Source organism: Pezoporus wallicus, unplaced genomic scaffold, assembly GCF_028554395.1.
Source record: "Pezoporus wallicus isolate ANWC-B61680 ecotype Strahan unplaced genomic scaffold, APGP_CSIRO_Pwel_v1 contig_13850, whole genome shotgun sequence".
Taxonomy (NCBI): Eukaryota; Metazoa; Chordata; class Aves; order Psittaciformes; family Psittacidae; genus Pezoporus; species Pezoporus wallicus.
In genome coordinates this window covers 1,080,701-1,098,952 of record NW_026635243.1, presented here as the reverse complement: position 1 = coordinate 1,098,952, position 18,252 = coordinate 1,080,701, and the positions used below count along the sequence as shown (strand labels likewise).

The 18,252-nt window shown below is 55.7% G+C and overlaps 1 protein-coding gene across 1 annotated transcript in view; it reads right to left on the bottom strand.

The window, feature by feature from the left end:
- Nucleotides 1–15,324: 15,324 nt before the first annotated feature.
- MYO18B (myosin XVIIIB) overlaps nt 15,325–18,252 on the bottom strand; it is a 58,693-nt gene continuing 55,765 nt past the window's right edge. The window contains exons 41-42 of the mRNA XM_057412412.1: nt 16,009–17,285; nt 15,325–15,539 (exon numbers count right to left, since the gene is read on the bottom strand). Of these exons, the coding sequence (XP_057268395.1) occupies nt 16,010–17,285 (1,276 nt within the window). The 3' untranslated portion in view covers nt 15,325–15,539; nt 16,009. The remainder of the gene's footprint in view (nt 15,540–16,008; nt 17,286–18,252) is intronic.

Here is an 18,252-nt window from a genome sequence, read left to right as displayed (position 1 = left end):
ATTCCTGCCCCAGAGGGTGCTCAGGCATTGGAACAGGCTGCCCAGGGCAGGGCTGCAGTCACCGGCCCTGCAAGTGTTCACACACCATGGAGATAAGGCCTCAGTGCCATGGGTTAGGGGTGGCCTTGGGGTTGGGCTCAATGTGCTTAAAGGTCTTTTCCAACCTGGTTCATTCCATGATCCCCTGCAGAAGGTTTGGAGCTGAGGGGCAGCTGCAGCACAGAGATGTTTGCTCCCACCTGGGGCTTGTTACTGAGAGCCATTAAGAAGGGCTGGAACTGCCTCCTGCTGATGCTGCTGGTGCAGAGGAGGCTGCCCATGGAGCAGGGCTGAGGTGAGGATGGTTGGGCTGCTGCTGTGTGAATGGTGAGCAGCCGTGTGCTGGCAGGGCTGGTTTGTGAGGGGTTTCTTGCTATCAGCAGCTATCCCAGCTCAGGGGCTGGTATCCTGCACTCCCATCCAATGCTGGGTGCCCAAGCCCAGCTCTCTGTGGCAGGGTGGGAGTGAAGGACAGCTTCATCAGCACATGCAACCCCAGGGTTCCAGCCTGCTGCAGTCTCCCTGGGGTGATCTGTCCCCATAGGCACGTCTGCAAATGGCTTCTTATAAAACACAGCTGTAAATGGCTTAAACCTCTCTTTTCTTCCTAAAATCAGCCCTGCCTGGCCCTCGGGAGGTTCAGCTCTCCCAGCTCTGGGGCTCTGCCTGTGGTGGGTGCAGCAGGAGCTGGAGCATCCCTCATCGCCTGTCCCAGCCCTGTCTGGTCCCTCTGCTCCTGATGACTCAGGGAAGATGAGGCAGCATCTTACCAAGGTCAGATTCACCCCATGGGAGAAGTGCTTGTCTTTGAGGGGAGGGTGGTTTCTGATCCCTGGAACACCCCCTTTCCATCCCTGTGCAAAGGACTGGTTTGAGCCCCCACAAAAGGCTGGTGGAGGCTCAGGGCCGTGCTGCTGGAGCCACACACCATAACAGCAAAGTTCTGCAGCATCATCAGTGTGCTTGTTCCCCTGCTGTGCCAGAGCCAGCCCCAGGCTTCTTCAGGGCTCAGTGTTGATGGCACATGCGGTCTGTGGTGAATGCAAAGCACGTGCTGCCCCGAGTGCATCCCTGCATGCCCTGGTGTGGGTGCTGCAAGCTGCTGCCGCAGCAAAACCCCAAGGGATCGGGATGGGGAAATGGTCTGGAAGCAGGGGTGGGGATGGGCGGCTGCAGGGACATGGGGAAGGACAGAGGTCGGAGCTGCCAGCTGGGATTTCTCCAGCACCTAAAAGCCAACTTTGCCCCTCTGTTATAAAACGCAGCCATGGTTTTTGCTTTACAAGTGTGATTGCTTATAACAGCATGAAACTACAGCCAGAACTGATCAGCTTGGCAGCAGATAAGGGAAGCTGTCAAGTGCTGCAGTGTGTTATCCCATGGGAGGATCAGGGGGAGGAAGGGTGGCAGCCCCCAGACACAGCGGCTCCAGGACCAGGCTGCCCCAGGGGGATGCTGGTGATGCTCCTGGTGCCACGGCTCCAGGGTTAGACCTGGCAGTGATGGAGATGGGGTGGGCAGAGAGAACTGGGCAGGATGTGTGTTGAGAGGCTCACTTTTGGAATAGGCCTGGCCTGCCCAGTCCAAAGCATGCCCAGCCTCCTGTCTGTGGGACCCCAGCTCTGTGTGTCCCGGTTGCAATGAATTTGTGTTAATTCATGTCCCCAGGCAGCGCTGGCCCATGGCCTCCTCCCAGCCTGAAAGAGGCTTCCTGCGTTGGGCTGTGCTCACGTGCAGGTCCCGTGTTGGGGTGCACACACGTGAGGGTGTGATGGGGCGATGACACAGCCCTGAGTCATGGGGGCCTTCCCCAGCTGCTTCTTGGCTCTGAGGATGATGAGAGGATGAGCTGTGTAAGCCTTCACGCTTGGAGCCAAGGGCTTGAGTGTGCAACCCTGATAATGTAATGTCTGTAACCACAGACAGTGATTTTATTCTTTTTTCTCTTGTGGTTGTCCCAAAATTAAGACTTTTTGTGAAGCTTTTGCATTTGCTTCCTTTTCTGTACATGTGGTGGCAGATTTGTGCAGTGTACATGCCCCTCTTTAGTGCTGTCTCTGTTCTGTGCCCACAAAACCCTCTGGGAGCATCAAGAGCTTCCCTGTGTGTAAGAGCCCATGTATGATGCTCTCCAACATCCTCAAAGAGCCTTTCTGCCCCAGGCGGGGGCTGCCTCAGATTAGCTTCAGGCTCCCATTCCGCTTGTTTCTGGAGCTGGTAAAAGCCCCCATGGCACAACAGGGCTGGAGGGAAGGGCAGCTCCGCCTGTGCAAAGGCTGCTGCGTGCCCCAGTGCCTTGAAGAACATCTCAGTGGCCATTGCAAAGCCTGACTGTCAGCAAAAGGGGCTGCCCGGGAGCCCTGAACCAAGGAACGCACCGGCTCAGTGTGGTCCATCCCCTGCTGGTTTGGAGCAGCAAAGCCATTCAGGACGGGGATGGACCCAGGAGCCTGTGATCCAGCCCTGGCCAAGGACGCTCCTAGCTCTGCAGAGCTCCATGCTCATGGAACAGATCTCTCTGGGGATGCCTGAGACCGTGCTTCAGTGGTGCTGCGGAGCGATGCTCGTGTGCTGTCACAAGCTGCTGCGTACACATGAACATGCACCGGTGCGCAGTGCCTGTGGCGGTTGCCTTCAGGGTGCAGCGCCAGGCTCCACAGCGCGGAACCGTGTTGCTCCCAACGCTGCCCCGGGCGCGCTTCCTCCCGGCTCACGGCGTGTCCCACACCTCCCTGCAAAGCACTCCTTCCTGCCGCTTCTCACTTTCAGAAGCTCTCTTCCGCTCTGAAAACAAGGTCGCAATTACTCATTGCCGCTCTAATTCCATTTGCAGGCTGTGGGTGTTGATCGGAGGTGGGTTAGCGAGACCCAGGAAGGGGTCCTGATGGAACGAGCGGTGCTTTCCAGCAGAAACCTGTGTGCGCTGGGCGGGATTGATTTCACGGAGCAGAGCCTCTGCGTGTCCTCCTGCAGTGCACAGCACCGTGGAGAATGCACTTCCTCGCGTGTTAGAGCGATTCTCCGCAGTTCAAGCCTTCCAGGTACTTCTGGTCCCTCCCATCTCGCCAGCTGCTTTCATCCCCTTTCATCCCACTGCCCTTGCGCCTTCTCCTCCCAGAGCTGCTTCCCTTCCCCCTGTGTTTTTCAGGAGAGACGATAAACAAGGGGAGGGATGCAGGGGCTGGTCCCGCTGCGGGGCTGGGGCATCGTCTGCTGAAGGCTGCGCTGTGTCAGCCTGACCTTTTCAGTATGCAGCCTCCAGCAGCCCGGGCAGAGGCTGCTCCTTGGAGAGTTCCAGTGCGTGCAGCTCTCCCAGTGCTGCTGCCTGGAAAAGTGGCTGATCCCAGGGTCAGGGTTAGTGGCCTTGGCTCAGGGAGCCTGGAGCAACGTGACCAAGCAGCAGGTGCCTCTCTGGGTCTGGCTGCGCTGTTGGTGGGACGAGGAGCTTTGCTGCGCTCCAAATCAGTGCTCGGGATTCAGTGCAATGCTGCTTTAAGCTTTGGGACGCATCCGGTGCCTCTGCCTGCAGCCACTGGTGGATCCCTGTGACAGATGGCTGAGTCCTTCACCCTGAACTGTGCTGGTAGCTTAAAAATCCCCTGGTGATGGATAGTCTCATTAAACAGGGGTGCTCCGAGAGGGAGAGGAGCAAATGACTTACTGCCTTTGCTATCAGCTTTGCTCCAGCATGAGGCACAGCTCAGTCCTCTGTCCCAAAAGCCAGGGGAAGCAGCAGATGTGTTCAGCACCTTGCAGGGCCATGGCATCAGTGCTGGGCTTGGTGCACAGAGGGCTGGGCTCTCAGAGGGCTGGCAGCGTGCTGCAGCCAGGATGATGCCTCATTGTGCTGGAGCCCCAGCGCAATGTGCTCAACCACTCGTGGTTATTTCATGCCCATGTGCTCGCAGCATGGGTATCTGACAGGGTGATGATCCAACGCATGAGTGGGAGGTATTTTGCTTTTTCATTCTGGGATCATGTTTATTTTCTTGGCACGCTTTGAGAATTCCTGTTGTCGGGTGTAGAGGAGGAGCAGGCCGTCCCCAGCACTGCCTGGGGGCAGGTTTCACCAGGGGATGGGGGCTACAGAAGCTCCGTGTGAGCATCCCCTGTACAGTGATGCCTCTGCCCTTCCTCATGGCTGAGCTTTTCCTTGTCTGGGATGCTCTGGGCCTTGGTGGAGCAGAGACACTGCTCTGATTTACCCAAGTTTGCTTGGTCTTGCAGCAAGAAGCGAAAGGGAAAGGGAGAGCTCAAACAGGGCAAGGTTCTTGGCTGGTTTAGAAGAGTTTCAGCCTCCAGCTGGCCGAGGGCTCCAGGACTGCATTAGTATTGACCTCAGGTATGGTGAGCAGCAGAAATTCCCTAACTCAGCACAAGGCCGTGCTCGACTCTCAATCACCTACTGCTGCGTGCATCGACAGCACCCGCCTCGCAGGAGGGTTTAGGGGCTCCATTAATCAACGTCTGCAGAAATGCATCCCTACCCAGAGGTGAAGGATGCTCCATCACTGTGAAGCACTATTATGGCTGCTAATTGCGTGTCGAGCACCAAGTGGCACCCACAATCATCCTGTGCAGAACAAATGTCCTGCTGAGCAGGATCCCAGCTCCTCTGCTCCGCTCTCGGAGCGGGATTGCCTCTGAGCTGGGCTGTGGAAGATGACGCTGCTCAGCCTGGGCAGCAGGATTTGTGCATGGGAAAGCAGTGATGGAGCCCCAGAGAGGTGGCAGGAGCATCCCTGACCAGCTCATCGCTGCCTGATGCGGCAGCTCGGCCCCATGTTGAGCTTTAAGAGCAGAAGCAGTTGCAGAGTCTTGTGCCACTTGTAATGAATTATCCAGGAAAAAAAAAAGCCCTCTGTGGGCTTCTGAACTGCTTTGGCTTTGATGAGCTTTTTCTGCAAGTGAGCAGAGCCAAAGTGAACAAGAAATCAGCACCGTCTTCCCCCGTGAGCTCTTTCTCTTTAGGTTTCACTGGGTGTTATAATGATGCAATCAATCTCAGGAGGTTCCAAACACTTATTAATTACTGCAGTGATTGGGTGATTTGGCTGCCATTGCAGCTGCCTTTCACAGGGAGAAAGAAAAGCATATTCCTGTCTTATTTTCCCCTAATGCCTGGCTCTCTGAAGGCACGCTGCTCCTCCGCCGCAGAACACAATGTAAGAGTAGGGTGACTCACAGTCAAGGATTTGTATTCAATATCAGTTCAGATTACATTAGCTTTGCCTAATGCCTTAGCAATAAAGTGCCTCTTCATTGTATAGCTGCAATTTATTTCAGCTCCTGGGTCGGTACAGAACAACCCTCACTCATGCGGCAACACGTGGGCCCTGTGGATGTTTGCTGGGCTTGGGGGTGGTGGAGGATGCTCCTGGCAGCAGTACATGGGCCCTTTAACATGGACAGTGTTTAAAGCATCACTTGGGAGCCGGGGCAGGGACATGCAAGAGCCCTCATTTATCCATTTCTTCAGCCATAAAATCTGCTAGGAGCTGCGGTCTGGGCTGCCATTTCAGGATGATGCATTCCTGCCTTGGTGCTGGGCACTTCATTCCAGGATCACATCACATCCCTTAATCCCCTTTACCAAGCTGCACATCCCAGAGCAGCATCTCAGCCCCTCGGTTCCCTGGGGCTGTGCTCCCTGCGCATCATGGGCTGTGACTGCTTCCCTGCAGCACCAACCAAGGGCTTTTGCTGGGGCTTGAAGCCATGCAGATGCCAAGAGCCCTGCTCACCCTCCAGCTCAGCCGATGGCCTCCAGGTCACTTCCCTGCCACCGAGGCTGTTTTCTTCCTGCGGGTGCCTTTGCCCTGCGTGCGACCAAAGGCCGTGCAGGAAGCGCAGGCAGGCTGCTGGAAGCACAGTCAGTTCTGTGCACAGCGCGTTCCGGGAGCCTGCACTGCCTGCAGATGCTTGGCGGAGCTTGCTTGTGCTGGGGCTTTGGCAGCTCAGCACTGCCAGCAGAGCCCAGGGCAAGGGCGAGGGGACAGCGGGGAGTTCTGTGGCCAGGGGGGATGCAGAGGCCTGGGAACATGGAGTGTTTTCCTTTGCTGCCCTTGTGGGACCCAGCAATGACTCATGGGCAGCCATGAGCAGGAACCTGACCTTTATTTACTGTGGCATCACTTGATGCTCCTCTGAGCAGGAGGAGCAGGTCCACAAGAAACTGGCTCCGAGAGAGGAGGGCTGAGCAAGTCATCCATGATTTATGAACCTCGCTGTGCGGGGTCTTGTCAGAGCCTTCTGTCTCGCTCAGGCTGCCAGAGATCCTCCTCAATGCTGCAGGAACCCCCCCGCACGTCCTCCTGTGCCCTGGTAGGTGGTGCACGGTCTCAGCTTGTTTGCTTGTCACCCAGCCAGGAGGCAGGAGTGATGCTGGGTCTGTTCACAGCCACTCGCACAGCACAAGGAGCAAGGTGTGAGTAACCTCCTCCGAGCTCTCTGGGGTTCACTGGGCGCTGACACCAAAGCCGGTGCAATACGGGATGAAGAGCTTGGCTCCATGGATGCGCTGGGATGGGAGGGAGTTCTCCCGGTGCTTCCCGGGCTGCCTGTGCTGACAGGGCTGGGAGCAGGGATCCCTATGTGGGAGATTGCCCTCATCTCCCCACAAACCCAGCATTACTCCTGTTAAGGAGCTTAAGTCATAGGGCCTGATGCTAAGCCTATTATTGCTGGCAGAGGTGCTGCTGCTGCTGCGGGATTAAAGAAACTGCCTTGGACATAGCTACCTTCCTGCAAGGCTCAAGTGATGCTGGAAAGCAGCTCAAGAGCAACGTTTCCTGGGAATGCTGGTGTCCATCGGGGGCCGGAGATTTGGGTTATGTGGTAAAATCCAAGGAAAAATGCAGTTTAGTACAACTCAAGGGGATGTTACAAACCAGAGGCAGAAAATACAGGCTCTGCTCACAAAGTGAGAGGCTGCTTCCCAGAAAACAGCGAATGTGAAAGGAATTTAGAGGCTGGAAGAGAAAAGCAGCTCAACAGGCGCTTATAGGGCTGCAGGTCGTGATGTGCTTCCAATGTGCTGTGCTGGAGCAAACGGCCCTGGTGTGGGGCTGGCAGTGGCTCTGCTCCGCTCCTTCCATCCTCATGGGACAGAAGGGAATGTTCCAGGCAGGTCTGGGAGCCGTGCTTAATTAAAGAGGAATTGGAGCAAATGGGAGAGGGGGAATAAAAGAGGTGGGAAAATTCTCTGAGGTCTGGAAAAAACCCCTCTGAGAGGCGAGGGGGGAGCGGGGCCTGTGTGACGGAGGGAAACGAGGATGCAGGGATGCCTTGAATTCGCTGTGGAAAAACCTTCCCTGGGATAAAGCGGCTTTGAAAGGGCCCTTTAATCTGACAGGGAAAGCATAACAGGACTAATGGCTGGAAGCTGGAGCCAGACTCATTTAAATGAGAACAAAGGACATTTCGAATAGTGAGGGTAATTCAGCACTGAACAAACCGTGGAGGGGAAGTGGCACTTCTCAGATGAAGATGGGATGTTTTTCCCTTTAAACTCAAACACAAACGGAGGAGTTCAATAACCCGTGCTTGAAGGTCAGCCCAGACCCTGCCGAAGCCCTCTGGCCTTCAGCTCAGCGTCTTGATGGGAATGGTGGAACGTTTATGGCAAAATAAGGTGCAAATCAGTGCCATGGGCTGCCCCTGGGGTACCCGTTCTGTGTGATGGGGCTAAAGCCCTGTCCAAGCTGGGGCTCGTTTTGCAGGACCCTGTGTATCTGCATATATATATATATATATATATATATATATATATATATATATACACACACAGATATGGAACCTGTGAGCTCCTGCTGACCATCCTGCATTAGTGCTGGCAGTGGTGTGGTTCCGGCAGCGTGCAGCAGCCCAGGGAGCTCACAGGATGCTGCAGCATTGATGCAGAGGCCATGCCCAACGTGAAGTCATCCCTGTGTGTGTTTGGTGTCAAACGGCTCAGCCCTTGCGTGCACTGAGGCTGGGCTGGGCAGGGAAGTCAATCAGAGCCGCTCCGTAGAGCTGTGGTCCTGTAATTACTCCGTGATTAAATAGCAGCGTAATTCCTTCAACACCTCCGCACTCCTGCTTTATTGCAGGAGAGCCCACACAAGGAATTAATGTTTAAATAATGGCTTTCCTCCCCAGGAGCACGCTCCAAAATAGGCAGGAATGTATTAATACTCTGCCCTGTGTATGGGAACAAGTGGGTTCTGGCTCTGTTCACCAGCAGGCTCCTGTGCTCTCTGTCACTGTGTCCTCTGGGGGGGGTCCCGTAGGCACAGAACACGGGTGCAGCCTCGGGGCACTGCTCCATGGGGCTGTCCCTGGGTGCAGGGCACGTTCCTCAGTGCAATCCCTGCTCACACCAGCTTGGGAACGGCCCGGTAGCTTTTGCAGCTCACATGGGAGATTTATGACCAGAGCAGTGCAGAGCATTTCAGCCTCCTGCTGCTTTGGGTTTGGAACTTGTCCCTCTTCCTCTCAGCAGATGCCAGCTGAGCATCCTTGTGAAGAGCTGCTTCCCCCTTCCCCGTGGCACCCGCACAGGGATGTCTCTAGAGCCAGGATCTCTTGACTGTGCCCCTGGGACCATACCTGGGGCCGTGTCCATCCCACAGCCCTGTCCTGGCAGGGACAAACCTCGATGTGGGAGGCTGAGCACAGCCCAAGGAGCAGGATGGGGCATTTGGGGCATTTCCAAGCAGGAGGTGATGCAGTTCTGTGCCAAGCATCCAGGGCTTCTGCTGTCAGATGGCTGAAGGAAGGAGAGGAGGTTTCTGGCAGGTAACCACTCAGTAGCATCACTGCAGGGCTGGGCAGAAATGCTTCCTCCAGCACTAATGGCCTTGTCCTTGACATGGAACTGGGTGCTATTAATAGGCAGCAGAACGCACTGTGGATGCACCAGTCTGGGCCAGAGCAAAGCTCACGGGCTCCATCCTCCCCTCCCACTCGCAGAGGACATCCCCTCCGTGCCCCACATTTCCCCTTGCTCCACCTGCCACACTAATTGCAATCACTGCATAATTCCTGAGCAGCCTCCCCGCTGGGCTGTATTATTCATGGGGAAGCAGACAGGCTGGAGGAGCCCAGACAAGCTGCTCCCAGGTATGAACAAGGCAAAGGATTAATTGGCAGGTGGGAACGAGGATGCTCTGCTGTTACACCTGGTGTGGACCAGCACAGGACCCGGTTTGCCACAGCCATTGCCCACACTCCAGTGCACCCAGGAGGGTGCTGCTCCCAGCTCTGTGTCCCAGGACAGTACCATACTGCTATCAAGGAGATGCAGCTCCATGACCATGTTGGGCTGATGCTCTATAAGCAAATATTTCCTTGGGTCCTGTGACCCCTGAGTATGTGCAGGGCTGGGCATGGCCTCACTGCAGCATCTTTGGTGCCTGAACCAGCAGTTCCTTGCCCCTTTTCATGCTTCCTTGGGTTTCCAGAACCTTCCAAGCTGGGAAATCATTACAGGTCCTGGGGCTCCTTCCTAAGAACACCCCCTATGAGAGGGGAGCACCCTGGGCTGATAAATAATAGGTGCTCAGAAGCCTTTCTCACCCTCTAAGCTGGTGCTGGGTGCAATGTTCATCACAGGAGCACCCTGGGATCTACAAGAGCCAGCAGAGCAGTGGCAGGTGACCATCAGCCCCCCTCGTTAGCCAGGTTCATCACACAAAGCTGCAACCTCCTACAATCCAAGCGGTTTAAGCACAAACACAGGGTATTTTCCATGTTGACCCTGCATCCCTAATGTACCCCATGAAGCTGGTGCTCAGTGATGTCACTGCAGCCCCGTGCCAGCGATCGCTGCTGCGCCGCATCCCTGCGACAGCCATTAGTAAGGTGATCCAGTAGCTGGTCAAAGCCTTCCGTAGCTATGGTAATGAAGGAACATAATTCACAATTACCATGTCAAATTTAAACCTAGGGCTTGTGCAAAAGGACAAAAATAGCTCCTTGCTCGTGGGATCGCAGTGTTATTTGCTCAGCGCCATTGGAAGCTAAATGCTCTCCCTAACATCAAGCGGTCGCTCGGAGATTAAACCCTTCTCGCCCGTGTGTGCACGCCTCGCCCCTCGATGGGGTTACCAACATGCTGGCTGCACTTCCAGTTAAGTGAATCCCTTTTGCAACTGTGAGCACATTGCATAGGAATAAATAATTCAATTTGCAGGGCGTTTTGGGCTCAGAGGCACCTTTGCCCTGATGCAGCGCTGAAGACCCCCCTCACCTTCCCCATGCTTGGGTTCTCCAAGCAAAGCCCTCGAGGCCTTGTCTGGGTGCACACCTTTGATTTTCCCCCCTATCTCTGCCCGTTTTTGCCCTGGCCACTGCTCCCCTTCCCGCACACCTTCATCCCCTCCTTTGTCATGCCCCGTCCATCACAGCAATTACACTTGACACCATTCAGAGGAGGATCCCAGAGCCCCTGCAAACAGCCATTAGTTACAAGCAGCACAGCCTGCGCGCTGCGGAACTCGCAGTCGTCATTTCTGAATCTCACATGCAGAAATCTGTCTGTTTTCTGCCATTCTTTAACCTCCAAATGTTGCTTTCTTGGCACTTCCCCTAAAGCACATGTTCACGTTTTCAGCACGGAGCCCTGTTTCCCTGGATCCCTGCCCACACTCCCTGTGCTCGCATGAGCCACCACAGTCCCTGCGAGCATCCTGCCTAGAGCATCCTAAACCTGTGATAGCAGCAAACCCTGCTGCTGGTCCCTCTTCCCCGGGACAGGAGCCTTGGGAACGGCTGGGGCTGTCCTGTACTCTGCATACAGCTTCCCACTGAAATCCCACTTTGGCAAAGCAGAGTGGGTTTGTGCTGTGGGATGCCTGCTGACAAAGGCTGTGCTGCTGGGAAGTAATTAAAATGGACAGGTACCACCCCCCCCCCCCCCGTCTTTGTCTTCAATGCAGCCCCAAGACTTTGAGCTGGTTTTAGCACGTCAGCAGCAACGTGATAGCTCCTCTCACAGCACAGGGTTACAGCCACCTCCGAGGGGCTCTTTCCCAAGGCAAAATCCCTGTGTCACGGCCCCCCCAGCCTGCCAATGAGAACATCAATATTCATGTTGAAAAGCGTTTTCAGCATCAACAGTTTGCCCAGTGCTGGGGCTTGCACTTGCTCCTCTGAGCGCTCCCTGGGTGGGTTCAGTTCGTTTTGGCAGCGCTGAAGCTCTGCGATAGGAATGCAGATGAAGCTCACACCGGTGATTTCCTTCTGCTGGGCTTTTCTTATTCCCTTTAGACACCCCCCTGCGGCCCAGGTTACTGGGGAAAGGTTCCTGCTGTGGAGTTTGCAACGTGCTGCACGAGCACAGGGACCTCTCACTGGAACTCAGCTTTCGCTGCTCTTTCAGGTCTTCAGTTCGGAGAAATTCATCGCTTACAGCTCAGATGAGCAGCTTGACTGAGAGCTGTGGAGAAGCAGTAATTCCCCAAGAGCCACGGCCATCGTGTTGGGTTGGAAGGGAACCTAAAGCTCCTCCAGCTCCAACTCCTGCCACGGGCAGGGACCCCTTCCACTGGAGCAGCTTGCTCCAAGCCCCTGTGTCCAACCTGGCCTTGAGCACTGCTGGGGATGGGGCAGCCACAGCTCCTCTGGGCACCCTGTGCCAGCACAAAAGGAAAACAGAAGTCCCTTTAGTGACAAGTAGAAAATAGAATGAGGACAATTATGCTGGGTTTTCCCTAATAGCCATTAACTTGATGACATAGCAAGCACCTCTATAATGCATAGATATATGGAATACACGTAAGGTGATGTGATGTAATGTAATATAATGTAATGTAATATGATATGACATAAATATAATATAATCCTATTATGATATGATATGATGTAATGGCTTAAGCCCAGCCGGTAACCCAGAACCATGCAGCCTCAAGGGACCCAGGTCTTGGGGTCACCCCTGTGGTCCCTCACGGGGCACTGGCCCTGCTCTCCATCCACACAGGGAGGAGGGAGGTTGGCCAAGGCGATCAGACCTGGCGAGCCCAGCTCTGCTGTGCCAAGGAGGATTTGTCTCACCTCGTTGTAGAGGGAACTCCCCGGCCCAAGCCTGTTTGAAGGACGCCAGTGAATCACTGCAGTGAAAGCGTGCTTGGGGCTTGGCTGCGAGACCAGCCACAATGGCAACCACTGAGGAGAGCAAGAGGAGCTCCCACGCCTGCTGAGCCACCCACAGGGAGAATGACTTCAATTACATCTCCCTTTTGGAACGGACACATTTAGCTCCGTGCATGGCAGCGATAGGGTGTTAACTCCCTGCATCCAACAGGCATGAAATTGAATCCTATCACACGTGGGGCGGGAGCAGAACGCTGCCTGGCCCTGCTTGTGCAGGCAGAGGGGAGGCTCCTCAATCCCTTCTTGGCTGCTGGAGCCACCAGCCTGTGGGAGCAGCCCCAGCTGCTCTGGCAGGTCCTATCCGTAGGAGGGATGCGGTGAGGATGTGCACCATTGTGTGTGTGTTGTCCCACTGAGCAGAAGAAGGAATCAAAGCAGAGCGTTCCCAAATGCAGGCACTGGGAAAACCAGCTTATTTGTTTGAAAACAGGCTTATCTACCTGCTAATGAACTGGGCACTCTCAGTGCGATGATGAGCATCTTGCAAAGGAAGGAGCTCCGCACAGAGATCATGTCTTTGACGAAGGCTCTCCAAAGGCTCATCCATGCTGTAATTACAACAGATACAAACTTGGCAGCCTCAGCTGCTTGGTGCTTCTCCCTCTGATGGGGAGGTATTCCCCTTCCCAGTGCCTGCCTTCCTTGGAGAGGAGGCAGCCGGGTGATGGGGGGTGATGGGTGATACCCTCACACCACCAGACCCTGCGATGCACCCACGTAAAGGATGCCAATGGGGGGGGAGAGGCTCTGACCTGGCAGCACTCTCCCCTCTCTGCGGGTGACATGACATGCCCAAAGGGAAAAATCTCCCTCGCAGGACCCCAAACTGGGCTGGCACTGTTTGTATGTCAGCAGCTTGGCACAGGGCACAGCATCCTTCCTCCCTGTGGGCACCATCCCTCACAGGGGCACACAGCAAAGCTCTTGTGCTGAGGCAGGTAAATGCAGCTAAAACTCAGGGGCAAAGAGAACAACTGCTGTCCTCCCACCCCAGGCTATAAACTGCCACGGTCCTGAACTCAACTGACCTGGCCATCGGTTACTTGTCTCCAGTTCATTCAGAGTGGGCAGGGAACAGGCGTTTCCCACCCTGCGCCATATACCCACCGTATTTATTGCTGTCCAGAGGTGATGGATGGCTTGGTCTCACCACCCATCAGCGTTGCTCTCCTGCTGCTTCAAGGGCAAACAGTTCTCTGGACTCAGCCTGAAAAGCTCCAGCCCCAGCATCATTTTCCCCACGTTTGCTGTTAAAGGATGTGCAAAGCCATTCCTAGTGACAGAGCAATTTCCTTCGTGTCCTGCAAAGGAAAAGGCGAAAAGAATAGAAGTCAGTGTATTACCCACCAATCTGCATTCCTGCTGCAAGCCTAAATAGTAACAGCTTCATGTTAAGCAAACCCACCGCTGTAGTAATTCCACATCAAAGGCTCAGTGTCAAAGGAATCATTTTGCTACAGCCACCAAATAATGAGCAATTTATGTAGTGTTTTGAGACGAGATTAAAACCCAGCTGCAGAGCAGCACCTCGGCCTGCCAGCGCCTGCAGGTCTGTCAGCCTTCGGGGGTGGGAGGTGGGGATGATGCTGAGCGGGGCTGGATGCTTGGCATGGGTACTGAGCGCCCTTCAGGGTGTCCCTCCCCACCACGCCACCAGCCGAGGGCCTCATTACCTGCAGATCCCCCCTGCCACGTCCCACAGGGATGGATTAGAGTGACAGAGCTGTGATGCTGTGTGCAGAAGTCATGCTGTGATGCTCTTCCTGGTCATCACCTGCCTTCACCCCCTGATCCCTGTCCCGCTTGGTATCTTACTGCCCTGTACCCCGTGTTTCCCACCTCTCCCACAGCACAGACCTGGTTGTGGTTGCACAGCACCTTTTTCCCAGCTGTTTTGTGCCTCTGGAGGCTCCAGGAGCATCACCCAACCGGTCCCAGCTTCATTTCGGAAGCACACGAGAGCTATACAAAGTGTTGCTTTGGGTTTCCAGAAATAGCAGAGAATGATCAGAACGGCCAATTTTAAACCAATTAGAGGTAATTTCTTCAGTTGCTGCCTTCTGGCATGAGTCACACGTGGCAAAAGGGAGACCAGGGAATGTCACCTTGTGTCTGCCCCGCTGTCTGCAGCACGGAGCCGCCGGGGATCCAAGAATTGCTGGGAATTGCTGACAGCCTCCCGGCACCCGAGCAAAGTGCTGATGTGAGCCCCAGCCGGGCTCTGGCGCTCGTCTGTGACAAGGAAAATGCTTCTCGCTGCGAGGCTTTGGTTTAAATTAGAAACGAATGGGACGGATCCCAGAGGCAAACTGAAATGCTGACAAGTGCCCAGTTTGCCTTCCTGAGCCCCGCTGCACTGTGGCTGCCCCGGAGGCTCCAGCGGGGATGTGGGACTGGTGCGTGCTTCCCAGGTCAGCAAATTACTTACAGTCATAGAATTAGAGACTGCTTTGGGTTGGAAGGGGCCTTAAAGCTCACCCAGTTCCAAGCCCTGCCCTGGGTAGGGACACCTTCCACTACAGCAGGTTTCCACTGATGGAAAGGAGAGATTTGCTCATGCCACAGGCCTCTGATAACTGAGCACGTTTGGGCAGGAAGGGAAAAGAGCTTTAGTGAGTGCAGGGAGATGGAGGTGGCAGTGGGAGCGCTTGGCTCCCTGCAGGGAGAGGAAGGACAAGAAGAGGCTTGTGTCAAAGAAGCAAGTATTTTATTGTGTAAAACCCAAGCAGACATCTGAAGGCAGGCTCCCATTCACCCGCCCACAGCCCCTGCAGCCCAGTGGCAGGTGCCCGGACATCCCAACCAGCTGTGAAAGCACGTACGGACCTGCCTTCAGACATCTATGGAATTATTAAAGCTCCAGAGCGTAGGGGGTGTCACACCAAGACCCAAATGCATCCTTCTGCTGATTTCAGAGCAGTGCTACACGGGATGAGGCCTCCTGGGTTACAAAGGAGGGGGTTTGGTGTTCTTCCAGCTCTAGAGCAGGTTTATCCCATGTTGTCAGGCACCTATGGCAGCCGCTGGGCTTCAATGACAGCACCAACTCCTGAGTCAAAGAACTGCAGGAGAACAAGAAAGTCCCTTGTCCCCTCGGCTGGCCCTGAGCAAAGCGGAGGTGATGGGGAAGGGGGAAGGAGCAGAAAGAAACCGTCTCAGTCTGTGAAAGCATCCCATGGTTTCCAGGGAGCCGCCTTCAGTCTCTGTGTAAGTGACGAGTTTCCTACCAGGGGCTCTTGCACAGGAGCAGGGAAGCAGTTTGCAGGGTCACAGCTCCTTGCTCAGCGCAGCTCCGAGGCCGTTGCTGCAGCGTCTTGAAACAAGTCTGGAGCAATGGGGACGTTTCATTATGCAAATTGTGCTCCCTGGAAAGAAATGTTTCATTAACACGTGCGCCCGTCTTGTGTTGCCTTAGTCAATTTGGGCACAGCTTGACACCCAGCGAGTTAGGCTAAAGGCAATGGGTTTACAAAATGTTTCCCTAATCTATTTTAAACACTTAATTACACTTGTGGCGCATTCATTAGGGACTTCGCTTTCAAACCTGCATCGCAGTAATAAACCCCAATTCTTGCAGTGTCAGTTGCAAATACAGGGGTTGGAACCAAGGCCTGGACAAGGCAGTTTCTAACTGGGGGAAGCCCTTGTGAACCATGGGGGTGACCTCCAGCACCCAGCCAAAGCCAATTTCACATTAACCAAACAAGCGTGGGCATTGGGATGGGAGTCTGGGAGGACCTGTCTGCCTGCTGGCATGGTAGTACCCAGGGGGGACACTATTTTTGGGGACCCCGGTGGACTCGGACCCCGTGGTGTGACCAGCTCTGGGGTTACCTTAGTCTTTTCCCAGGTACTTCCTCATGATGCTGTTGACATCATCCTCCTTCCCTTCTGCCTCGGCCCGGCGGCTTGCCGCGCTGCTCTGGGTGCTGGCTTTGCTGCTGCATCCCTCTCCATCCCCTCTCTGCGGCTGCGGCCGGCGCTTGATGCTGTCGGCGCTCCGGGAGGATTGGTGGGAGCCAGAGGATGAGGAGGAGTCAGAGACGTTCCCAGGGTCCTCCTGCAGGGCCGGGCTGCGCTTGGTGGCTCCCTTCACCTCGGAGGACGCTGAGGTGCCCGCTATGGCCTCATCCTCGAAGCGCACAGTGAGGGGCCGGTGTCCATCCCTTCTGTCCCTCCCGGGCTTGGCCAGGCTGCTGGTGGAGCGGGACTTGCGAATGGCAGGGAGGAAGTCGTCGAAGTCGACGTTGGTTCTGCGCTCGTAGTTGAGGGTGGGGATCCTCCAGGTGAAGGGGTCGCTCCCCTTCCCCTCGCCCAGCCTGTCACTGGAGGGAGAGCCCGTTCCCACCTCCACATCCTCCAGCGACGGCTCCAAGTAGCTCCTCCAGGAGCTCGGCCGCAGCGTTCCCAGCACCTCCATCCCCGCCGCCGGAGAGCTGGGCCCATCCAGGCTCTGCAGGAGGGAGTCGTAGGAGCCGAACTTGGATGCCCTTTTCAGCCCCGGCGAGCGCGCCGGCTCCGAGGCCATGCTCCGCAGGCTGCAGGAGCGCACGAGGCCAGCGCCTGCTCCTTCGCCTTCTTCCCCCGGCTCGTTCCCATCCAGCTTCCCCATGGAACCATCCATTGCTGCAGGGAAAGCCCTGCAGCGCCGCAGCGCCACGGCACCCACGGTGCGGTAAACGGGCAGGGGAGAGGTGTCACCCAGCGCCGGCTGCCCCGGCTCCCGCTCCGCTCCCCGCTGCCGCCGCAGCTCCTCCACGTACTCGGAGAGGGCGGCCGAGGAGCTGGGCACCGGCGCTGCCCCTGGGGAGAGCCCCCCCTTCCTCCTCCTCCTCGGCACCATGGGAGACAGCGGGCTGGGGAACCTCCCGTCCGGGGCAGGGGACCCCCCCCGCCGCAGCACCGATGGGGACGTCTCTCCCATCCTGTCCCCAGGCTTCCTGAGGCTCCCCAGCTGCTCCTCATCCGCCGCAGGTTTTCCATATTCCCGTCTCCTCGCCCCGAGCAGGGGGCTCGCCACCCTCCCTGCATCCGCAGCATCCACCGGCATGGCAGAGCTCCGGGAAGACGCCGGCCGGCTCGGTGCGGGTTCCTTGGTGTCTCTGCTCAGCCTAAACAAGAGATACTGGCATTAGTTTAAACCATGGGATTTCCAGTGTCATTCAGCAAGGACAGGGCTGCGCAGAGAAAAGCCGCTCCTGGCATGGCAGCCCCGGGATGAACTCCCACTGCTGCATCAAGCATTGGGCAATGCCCAAAATTTTATCTTAAATAACTCCAGGTCAGCCAAGCTGGCGCGGTCGAGCTCAGCTCTGCCAAACGCATACCTCAAACGTCCTTTTTCCTTGACAGATTGCAGCAAGATGTGGGATTTATTTCAGTTCTGCCAAAGCCAAAGATTATTCACTAAAACTTCATGAAAGCAGTTCAAGGAGCACCCTGAATGCATCCCAATGGCACTGCAGGGCATCTTTCACCCAGGCTGCTGGTGCTGTGGGGTGCAGGAGCCAGGTAACACCTGGGCAGGGGCTGCCCCTTGAATTGGGACTGACAGAAGTGAGGTATGGGGATGGGACCTCACCGGCAAACAAGGGCTGGTGCAGGAACCCTGTGAGCTCACCAAAGGCCACAGGGGTCACCATCACAGCAGGACACTGTCCCCAAAGCATGGGAAGGGGAAAGAGAAAGGGAAAAGGAAAAGGGGAAAAGGGAAAGGACAAAAAGATAAAAGGGAAAGAATAAAGTGAAAAGGAAAGAGAAAGGGAAAGGAAAAGCGAAAGGGAATCCTCTTGCTGGCCCTGCAGGATTATCCCCACTCACTGATACCCTGGCATTGCTCAGCCCAGGGGGACTGGGAACCGGCTGCTGGGATATGAGTTTGCCTGAGAAAGGAGGGAGGAGGGAAAACGCAGAGTAAAGCATCAGGATCCAAATATAAACACATCTGTGAGAGGCCAGCAGGCTTCGAGGTGTGGGAGCAGTGGTCAAGTTCTACATCGCAGTAATGAAGCATCCTGCCCCGGGAATGCTGGCGTTGCCATGGGAACGGGGTGAGAGCGGATAATCCAGCCACTGCCG